The sequence below is a fragment of the Sorex araneus genome, chromosome 3 (genome assembly GCF_027595985.1).
Source record: "Sorex araneus isolate mSorAra2 chromosome 3, mSorAra2.pri, whole genome shotgun sequence".
NCBI lineage: Eukaryota > Metazoa > Chordata > Mammalia > Eulipotyphla > Soricidae > Sorex > Sorex araneus.
This window is the reverse complement of record NC_073304.1, coordinates 75,747,975-75,759,059: the sequence shown is the minus strand read 5'-3', so window position 1 is coordinate 75,759,059 and position 11,085 is coordinate 75,747,975. Positions and strand designations below refer to the sequence as shown.

At 42.2% G+C, this 11,085-nt stretch overlaps 1 protein-coding gene across 1 annotated transcript; it reads right to left on the bottom strand.

Moving 5' to 3' along the window:
* Window positions 1–8,864: 8,864 nt before the first annotated feature.
* Window positions 8,865–9,815, bottom strand: LOC101551832 (olfactory receptor 10G2-like). Its single transcript, XM_004609697.2, has one exon. The coding sequence runs from the start codon at window positions 9,813–9,815 to the stop codon at window positions 8,865–8,867; it is 951 nt and encodes a 316-aa protein (XP_004609754.2).
* Between the last annotated feature and the right edge of the window lie 1,270 nt (window positions 9,816–11,085).

Genomic DNA, 11,085 nt, shown 5'->3' with positions numbered 1-11,085 from the left:
AGTGGAAATGGATGATTCCCACCAAATCCATCATGATGGTTCAATTCTAAGGTCAGATATAATGCTGTTTGGGCTAGGGATTTCCTGGTGCTTGATGGTCTCCAGGACTATACCTAGCAGTGCTTGGAAAATAAAGTTCCATGATATCTAATTCTGTTATATCTCCATGGTCCTCTATTCTGCTGCTAATGATTTATGTCTCACTCTTTATCTCATTTGTTGAGTTATTCACATTGTGATTCTGTTTTAGTTCTTAATTATAGGTTGAATCTCTTTGGTAAAGTTCTTTTGTTTCAAAATTTCATTCCTGGACCTGGTCTAAAAATAAATCAGTGTCACTGGGGACTTTCAAGTGAAATTTCATTCATTTCAACCCCAAAACAGTTAAGTATATAAGTTCATTATATATATATATATATATATATATATATATATATATATATATATATATATATACCAAAAGCTGAACAAATAATAGCTCTGAGATTAGTGCCTTAAAATGTGTGCTTACCCGGGGGCTGGAGTGATAGCACAGCGGGTAGGGCGTTTGCCTTACACGCGGCCGACCCGGGTTCTAATCCCAGCATCCCATATGGTCCCCTGAGCACCGCCAGGGGTAAATCCTGAGTGAAGAGCCAGGAGTAACCCCTGTGCATCGCCGGGTGTGACCCAAAAAAAAAAAAAAAACAAAAAAAAATGTGTGCTTACCCTCATTTGTGGAGTATAGAATAACATCACATGAGGCTGACACCCAAGGACAGTAGATACAAGGGCCAGGAGGATTGTCCCATAGCTGGAGGTCTGCTTCATGAGCGGAAGAGAGAAGGCAGTTGGAATAGAGAAGGGATCACTATGATTCTTTTCCAGCAGGTCCGACTTTGTGGAGGGGGGGAAACTCCAAACAATAATAGTGAGTTTTTTCACCTAATCAGAGAGAGAGAACAAAAGGGAATACCCTGCCATAGTGGCAGTGTGGGGAGGGGGGGAGGGATGTTGGGTTTACTGGTGGTGCAGAATGGGCACTGGTGAAGGGATGGGTTATCAAACTTTGTAAGGGAGAAACATGAGCACAAAAATGTATAAATCTATAACTGTACCCTCACGTTGACTCACTAATTAAAAATAAACTATTGGGGCCGGAGCGATAGCACAGCTGGTAGGGCGTTTGCCTTGCACGAGGCCGACCTGGGTTTGATCCCCGGCATCCCATATGGTCCCCCAAGCACCTCCAGGAGTAATTCCTGAGTGCAGAGCCAGGAGTAACCCCTGAGCATCGCTGGGTGAGACCCAAAAAGAAAAAAAATAAAAATAAACTATTAATAAAAAAAATAGTGAGTTTTTTGTTGAAATATTGAGTGTAACTAGAGTAAAGAGAAAATAAAGTGAAATTTATCAGCTACACAGGCAGGGTGGGGGGCTGGGGGACTGGGGGGGTGGGGGGAGGTTTACTGTGATTCTTGGTGCTGGAATATGTGCACTGGTGAAGGGATGGGTATTTGAGCATTGTATAACTGAGACTTAAGCCTGAAAGCTCTGTAACTTTCCACATGGTGATTCAATAAAATAAAAAAATTAAAAAAAGAAAAAAAATTTATTCCTGGAGTCACTGAATTATTTTTGTGAGTTTTATTGTACAGTTAATTTATGACAAGTCCTTTGAATTCTCTGTTAGCTTATTACCTTGCATGTTTTAAAACTCGGTACGTGAAAATTCTGTTCTCTTTTTGATGTTATATTCCCTTGAAGTCTTGAGGTGTTTATTACATTCTGCATATGTGCATTGGCTTGTCTACCAACTTCATTTGCTTGTTTGTTTAATTTGTTTTTGGGCCACACATGGTAATGTTCAGGGTCTATTCTGGGTTCTGTGCTCAATTTTCACTCCTAGAAGTACTGGGACACCATATGTATGCCATGGATTGAATCAGGCAGGCCTTGTTCAATGTAAGCGATTATCCCCTATAATTCCTTTATGACTCTTGTCTGCCAACTTTGAAAAGGTGCTCTGCTTTTGCTAAAATTTAGGTTGATTTAGCATCTAATACTTAACTTTTAGAATTTAGGTGGTGCAATGGTGCCTTCCTTTTCTCTTTCAGTAGATGGCGCAACATCAGCATCATAGTTGTCTGCTGTAGGTGACACAATACCTGGGAATGGTGGTAGAGCTGTTGTTGAGTGAATGGGGAGGGGAAGGGTGCCAGTCACTGTTGGGGACATGTTGGAAATGACATGATTCACATTCCTGCCCTAGTGATTTAGCTACTTGTTGGCTGGGTCCTGAATCTGAGACTTGGTGGTTTTTCTGGTGGTTGAAGGATGCTTCAAGGCACCAGACAGATCTTTTGGATTTGGCTTTGGGTGTGGGAAGGTTATTGGTAGTTCAAAGTATTGTCTCTTTTGCTTTTTATGCTGAAGCTTTTGTCAGTGTAGAGACTCTCAACTCGACCACTTTGGTATTCACCTGGACCACTGATGTAGGCCTCTATAGTATTTCTGGTCACCGTACTCCATGACTTTGTTTGGGCTGGCAGCCCTGCCATCCTTGTGTCTTCACATGTATCTCTCCACCCTCGTTTCATCACATGGATTGTTGTTTTTCTGGTACATTGAATAATTGGACCTTGTTTATTGCCGATTAACTAGTTTGGGAATTAAGTAAATGAGAAGACACATCTATGAGAAGAAGCAGCTACATCATCATAATGTTAGAAAATCATGTGAATAAGGTTTTTTTCTCTTTTTTGTCACACCCAGTGATGTTCAGGGGTTACTTCTGGCTCTGCACTCAGAAACTGCTCCTGGTGATGCTTAGGGTACCATATGGGATACTGGGGATCAAATCTGGGTTGGCTGCATGCAAGGCAAATTCCCTACCTGCTATACTATCGCTCTAGTCCATCATGTTGATAAGTTTTTTCTTGTTATTGTTGATAAGTTTTTGAGGTTAACTATCATACTAAAAGAATTTTCTTAGTAGAATTAGTTTTATTGTAGCTCAACCAACATTGATTTCTTGTATTTTTGTCTCATGCAGCAATAGCTGACAAGAATGATAGCAACATCAATGGAAGTAGACGTTGTAATTACCTCCTTTTCACTTGATATTCTTTAAACTATCATTTTTTTCTGAGTTGACTTTCCATGCTAATTACATAGTGTATAGTTTATTTGGTTCAGTAATGGCGTGACAGCTGTATAAAACACAGACATGGCTCTATTCAGTGATGTTTTAGTAGTTTTGGAGCTCGGTCTGATGCAAATGTAAATTCCAGGGACATATAAGAATGTGACCATAGTCGGGTGGGAAGTCACTGTCACTGTCACTGTCATCCTGTTGCTCATCGATTTGTTAGAGCAGGCACCAGTAATGTCTCTCATTGAGAGACTTATTGTTACTGTTTTTGGCATATCCAAAAAAAGAAAAAGATTCAGAAAGACCCTAAAGGATCCTGGGGATCCCAGATCTGCTGCATGCAAAGTAAGGGCTCAACCCAATGTACTAATTTTTTCAGTTTCATTTTGTTCTCTCCTTACCTGTGATGAGACTAAGAAAATTCATATTCTTTTTAGATTGCATATAATTAGTTTATGTGCAATTAGGTATTTTTTCTTTTTTTTTGGGTGAGGGGAAGGATACCAGCAGTGTTCAGGAGATCATCATATTTTTATTCCATGATTTAACTCCAGAAGTGAACATCACTGTCATGTGGACCAATCCTGATATAATGTAGAAAGGGATCACAGAGGGTGTGAATAATAGAGGTAACAGAAATACCAAGAAGTGTTCAGATGAATCCTCTAGTGTCATATACTGGAAATTCTGACATCATTGGAGCCATTTGGTTATTTCTCTACTACCTACCAAATTTTTCAGTCATTGAGGGTTTCTTACCTTAGTTATGCATCATACATTAGTTATATATCCTCACGTTAGTAGGCACATAGGTAAAACAAGCTTCATATGCCAGAAATATCCCTCAGGCAAAGAAGTACTGGCATTAACAGGTGAAAATTTGGTCAATATAAAAATATCAATAAGTTAAAAAATAAATAAAAAAGAAAATATCAGTGAGTTATGTAAGGAGGAATATGACAGCTTCAGATTTTATTTATTTATTTTTGGTTTTGGATGAGGTGCTCAGGAATCACTCCTAGCTTTACACTCAAGGATCACTCCCTGACTGGATCTGGGAACCATAGTGGTACCAGGGATTGAACCCTGGTTGGCCATGTTCTAGGAAACTGCATACCTGGTATACTATGCTTCGGTCCTTTATTCAGTTTATCCCTTGCACTATTTTGCCACCCTCAAGCTTAACATTCTATTTACTGTCCTGTCATTGATTATCCTCATGAAAATCATTGTTTTTTAGGTTTTTGTTTTGCTTTTTGGGTCACACCCAGTGATGCTCAGGGGTTACTCCTGGCTTTGCACTCAGGAATTACTCCTGGCAGTGCTTAGGGGACCATATGAGATGCCGGGGATCGAACCCAGGTCGGCCTCGTGCAAGGTAAACGCCCTACCCGCTGTGCTATCGCTCTGGCCCCCGAAAATCATTGTTAACTGATTATATTTATGTATAAACTGATTATATTTATGTATATCACTGTATCACTGTCATCCTGTTGTTCATTGATTTACTTGAGCAGACACCAATAAAGTCTCCATTCATCCCAGCCCTGAGATCTTAGCAACCTCTCCTCCCTCCCTCCCTCCCTCCCTCCATCCCTCCCTCACTCCCCCTCCCTCTTTCCCTCCCTCCTTCCCTCCCTCCCTCCCTCCCTTCCTTCCTTCCTTCCTTCCTTCCTTCCTTCCTTCCTTCCTTCCTTCCTTCCTTCCTTCCTTCCTTCCTTCCTTCCTTCCTTCCTTCCTTCTTTCCTTCCGCACTACACCAGCAGTGCTTAGGGACTATTACTTGTAGTCCCGTTGATCTTTGATTTGCTCGAGCGGGCGCCAGTAATGTCTCCATTTGTCCCTGTCTCGAGCTAGTGTAGCCCAATGATACCTACTTGCTCCAGGAACAGGAAGAGCCTCAAATCGTTCATTCAGAGATTTGACGAATAAATCTGACCATCTACTTGGTGGGCGGCCACGAGGTCTTCTGATGTCCCGTGGAATCCAGTCGGTAACAGCTCTAGTCCAATAGTCATCTCTGAATCGCATTACATGACCAGCCCATCTGATTTTTGATGCCTTGGCAAACGACACAGCATCTCTGATTTTTGACCGTCGACGGAGGTCAGAACTCCAGATTCCTTCTCTCACTTGAGTGACACATGATATTCCCAGCATAGCTCTTTCAATTCCTCTTTGGGATACCTTAATAGCGTTCTCATCCTGTTTGTGTAGGGCCCAGGTCACTGAGGCATATGTTAGTGCAGGAAGAATGGTGGAATCGGAAAGATGTGCCTGGAGTCGGAGTTTCCTCGTTCTCTTAACCACTTCTTTGATGCTCTTGAATGTATTCCACGCTGCTCTCTTCCTCCTGCGCAGTTCTGGCACCAAGTCGTTCCTCATGTTGATTTCTTGACCCAGGTACACATAGCTGCTGCATTTGGAGAGGTTCATTCCATTGAGAGCAAATGGAGCTTTAGGGACCAGTTCGTTTTTCATGAACATCGTCTTGTTGAGATTCAGCTGCAATCCGACCTTTCCACACTCGTGGTCGAAGTCGGCCAGCATTTGTACTGCTTGGCTAATGTTTGGTGTTATGAGAATGATGTCATCAGCGAAGCGGAGGTGGTGTAATTGCTGACTGTCTATCTTCACTCCCATTCCTTCCCATTCCAGTCGTCGCATGATGTTCTCGAGGGTGGCACTGAAGAGTTTCGGACTATAGTAAGATTTTTTGGGGGGCCACATCCAGTGATCACCTGGATGTGGCCAGGGGTTACTCCTGGCTTTACAGTTAGTGATCACCCCCAGCAGACTTAGGTGTCAAATGGGGTACTTGGGATTGAGCCTGTATGTTGACTGCATACAAGGCAAATGCCCTACCCAGTGTACTCTTGCTTTGGCCCCTTGAAATCTTTAAAGCTTAATTTACTGAAGCTGCGAATTTGTGAATTCTCTTGTATTTGTTTAATTTTATAATTTTATTTATTTATTTGTTTATTGTTGTGGGGGCCATGTGGACTGGGAATTGAACCTAAGACTTCATTTTTTCTGTTTTCTTTTTTCTTTTTGGGTCACACCCTGCCATGCACAGGGGTTACTCCTGGCTTTGCGCTCAGGAATTACTCCTGGTGGTGCTCAGGGGGCCATATGGGATGCTGGGATTTGAACCCGTGTCGGCCGCGTGCAAGGCAAACGCCCTACCCGCTGTGCTATCGCTCCAGCCCCTATTTTTTCTGTTTTAAAAATTTTATTAAACACTATGATTTACCAAGATGTTTGTAGTACAGTTGTTTCAGGTACTTGGTGTTCCAACATCAATTTCATCACCAGCGTGATCTTCCCTCCACCAATGTCCCCAGTTTCCCACCTCACCCAGCCCAAGTCTGCCCCCCTTAGCAGGCTCAAATAATTTATTTATATTACTTGTTACAACATATAACTCACAATGATGTTACCAAAGTGATTACTTGAGAATTTAGTGCTAGTTGTGCCTTCTGTGTCATCATTTTCTGTCATTGAGTTTAGTTGGCTTCTATGCTACTTTCCCATCTAATTTGCTGTGCTCCTACTGGGCTGTCAGTACTGTAACATTTGGAGCTATCATGGGGCTCTTGTCAGGGCAGGGTCTTAGCCCACTCTCATTCTGAGAAGGTTCCAGAGATCTCAGCTTGAAGACTGAGCTTACTTGGGATGACTCATGTGGCAGTGAGATTAGTCCTGACCCTAAGACTTAAAACTTGCAAGGCTGTGTTCTAACCTAGCTCCTATTAATTATTTTGTTTTAATCATATTATTTATATTTTACTTGTTTGAGGCAAATTTGCTGCTTACTGAATCATTTTTATTGGAGCTGATAAAAATCCTTGTCCAAAAATAAAAACTTATTGATTACTTGTTTTGACATCAATTGGATCTTTTCATTCATGCAGTGATTTTTCTAGTTCTTGGGATGAGAAGTGACTTTTGATGATAGCTTGGACATCATGGAACTATCATAGTATGAAACTCGATCCTAGTTTTATGTTTTTTCTTTTTTTTCCTCTTCAACTTAGGGTTCCCATGAGTCATTGCCTGTGATACCCTGCCCAGATGTGTGGCCTGAAGGTTCAGTGCATGCGATGAATGATGAAGTGCTGCTTGGGCTGATGGGGCCATCATGGTTTTAGCCAGAGGTGATCAGGGAGCCTTGTGGACCTGGACTGGACTCAGGGCCTACAAGCAAGTTCTCCAGCCCTTGCACACATTTCCCACAACCTATTTTAAAAAAGTTTTAAAAATTGTTCCCTCATGGGCCTATGGGCTAGTGAATGTGCAGATTAAGTTTTGTGTGAGGTCTGCTTGGTCGTGCTGAGCAAAAGCGGGTAGGGTAGAAAAAATAATAACTAAATTATTCCTTCTGAGAGGGTCACCAACCTTTTACTAATCTGGCTGTCATCAGGGAGAGAGGAAGAAGTTGGACTCTGTGACCTAATCCTGGTTGGTGCTGGGTGCTGGGTGGAGGCTTACTTCTCTGTTGGGCCTCACTGACACCAGGAACAAGAGTATCAATCTGTCATCCCCTTCCCCTGCCTTCCCCAGTTCAGTTTCACCGCTGCTGGGTGGAGGGAGAGGTTCAGCTCCTGACTGGGTTATGCTACCCGTGGAATGGGACTCAGAGCAGGAAGCTGCTGTTGATTGTTCTACCCCACACCATTTTATCCTACTTCATTGTTTCCTATTGGTAGGGGAGACTCAGTTCACTGTTGAACCCAGAAGATCCTGACCCAGAAACTAGAGCACCACTTGCTTCTCTTAGGAGGAATATGAATGATCAGCTTCTGGTTCCACCAGATTGGAAATTGAAATTGGAGTATATCACCTACTTCCTCTAAGAGGGAAATAGACTAGGGGCCGGAGCGATAGCACAGCGGGTAGGGCATTTGCCTTGCACGCGGCCGACCCGGGTTCAATCTCCGGCATCCCATATGGTCCCCCAAGCACTGCCAGGAGTAATTCCTGAGTGCAGAACCAGGAGTAACCCCTGAGCATCGCTGGGTGTGACCCAAAAAGCAAAAAAAAAAAAAGAGGGAAATAGACTAGCAAATCAGCTTGTTTGCTTATTGGCTACAATATAAGTTTAATTTTTTTATTGATGGTTTCCTGGATAAGGAAGGTACTGTATCTCACATTTCATATTTGTTTTTGTTAGACTTCCCTTTTTCTGGTCCTTTGGTTGGGAGAAACAATCTTGGAACCTTTAATGTCTGTGTCTGTTGGTGGGTGGGGTAGAAAGTTCTTTAATTCCCTATCTGGGATTAAGGGAGACAAGACAATTCAAGAATAGCCTTGGAAGTGTTTTCTCGAAATATCTGAGGTTTTTAGGCAACATACATTGCTTTTATTTTTGCTTTCCAGACACATTCTGGAAATAGGTGTTATGTAGAGAGATTGTTTGTTCTAAGAAGAAAAATTGCAGCAAGAAGTGTGCTTAATCTTTGCAGAATAGGAAGTTTTTCTCAATATGGTTTCACTAGTCTTTGCTTGTTTATTGACACAAGTCAAAAATGTTCAGGAGTCAGCTCTAGTTTTAGCTTCAGAGGGAATCATTACTCTATATTTGGAGAGGATCTTCCTTTCTGTTCCTAGGAAGCAGTTCTTTAGAGGTACTAAGTTGCAGGAATAGAAAATTTTGCCTCATGCAGCATAGGTGAAATGAATGATTGTTACATCAGTGGAAGCAGTATCTACAATTGACTATTGCAGTTACTTATTTTTCACTTGACTTTCTAGGAACTATTATTCCCTTCAGAGCTGACTTCACATCCTGATTCCTGAGTGTATAGATGATTGGGTTCAGTAATGGTGTGACAACAGTAAAAAACACAGACACAGCTACATCAACGGGAGTTTGGGATCCAGGCCTAATATAAATGTAAATACCAGGGACATAGAAGAATGTGACCACGGTGAGGTGGGAGCCACAGGTGGAGAAGGCCTTGCGTCTCCCACTGGCATTCTGAATCTTCAGAATGGCATAAACTATGTTCACATAGGAGAGTAGAATTAACACGAAACAAGCGGCAATCACAGATCCAATTTCTATAGTGGCTACCAGCACATTGGCAGATATGTCAGCACAGGCCAGTTTCAAAACTGCAGGGATGTCACAATAATAGTGATCAACCTCATTGGGCCCACAGTAGGGCAGGGAGAAAGTCATTGTGGTCTGGATAGACCCATGGATGAAGCCAACCACCCAAGCCACACCGACAAGTATAATGCATAACCTCCTGTTCATGAGTATAGGATAGCGCAGTGGCTGACATATAGCCAGGTACCTGTCGTAAGCCATCAACGTGAAGATGAAACACTGAGTACTGCCCAGACTATTAGTAGCATAAATCTGAGTCACACAAGCACCAAAGGAGATCACTTTGCTTGCAGGAGTGAAGCTGCGAATAAGTCGAGGTACAAAAACTGAGGACATGCTCATGTCCAATAGTGAGACCACACCCAGAAGAATGTACATGGGTCGTGCATGGAGCTTTGGGTCAACCCACACCGCAAGCAGAATGAAGAAGTTCCCCAGCTGAGTCAGAATATAAATCATGAAGAAGACCAGAAAGAGGAAAATCCTCAGTTTAGCAGGATGAGCAAAGCCCAGGAGAATAAATTCTGTCACCGTGGTGTCCAGGGAGGTGTTTGTGGTGTTTCCCATGTCTGTCTGTTATCTGCTAAAATAAAGAATGAAGTCAGACAAAGGAAATGCAGTGAGGAAGGGGCAAAGAGAATGCATTTGTCCTGGGATCAGTCTAGATAGTATCAGGACTTGTATGTTTCAGCTAGCAAGCATTTCCCACCAATCATAGTTTATTAGTGTTCTGCAATTTTCCTTCAATTCTTTCACATAGAAATTGGGAGCTTAGGCACTGACTATTGTCTTAATAATGGTGTAAGTGTGTATGATAGGTCTGTGTTTCAAAAAGGAGAACAAGGGGCTGGAGAGATAGCACAGTCGGTAGGGCGTTTGCTAGTATACGGCTGACCTGGGTTTGATTCCCAGCATTACATATGATTCCCTGAGCACCGCCAGGAGTAATTCCTGAGTTCAGAGCCAAGAGTAACCCCTGAGCATTGCCGGGTGTGACCCCCTAAAAAAAGCAAAAAAAAAAAGAAAATCAAAAACAAAAAGGAGAACAAAGAGAGGTATACTTGGTGGCACCTTGTTGTACAACCATTACTCCACCATCTTCAGATCAATTGTTGATATCACCTTATCATTCTCCTCCTGCCATTTAGACCTACAAGAACCATGAATGGTGGTCTTTGCAAATGTTTTAGTCTTTTGTCTTTTGGTTCTCTCTGAGCACTTTATATCCTACTTCTGGAATATACTGAGTCACCTCAGCATAGACTCAATTTTCAGGGTTTACTTTGGCTGTTATCTCCATTGTTATTGTTCTTCTTTTGAAGAGATTCCTCTGGGAGAAAGATTTTACATTATCAATAGAACATTCTTTTTCTTGGGGGGGTCACACCCAGAGTTGCACATGGGTTACTCCTGGCTCATTCACTCAGGAATTACTCCTAGCGTTGCTCAGGGGACCATATGGGATGTTGGGAATCAAACCCGGGTCTGCCGCATGCAAGGCAAATGCCCTACCCACTGTGCTATCTCTCCACTTCATTGAAGAATTTGATTGATTTATTAAAAATTTAAAGAAGATTTAGAAACCAAAATCAGCTTGAGTACTCAAAAGCAGAGAAAAGCAAAATAAAGCCCCCAAAGTCAAATACAGATTCACTGACACAGGAAGGTTTTCAGCCAATATGAGGTAAAGTGGGACCCGTGCAAGTTCCGCCTGTTACACTGAAGCTTTTGTTTTTTAAAATTTTATTGAGTCACCGTGAGATAGTTAAAAGCTTTCATGTTTGGGTTACAATCTCACAATGATCAAACACCCATCCCTCCACCAGTGCACATTCCC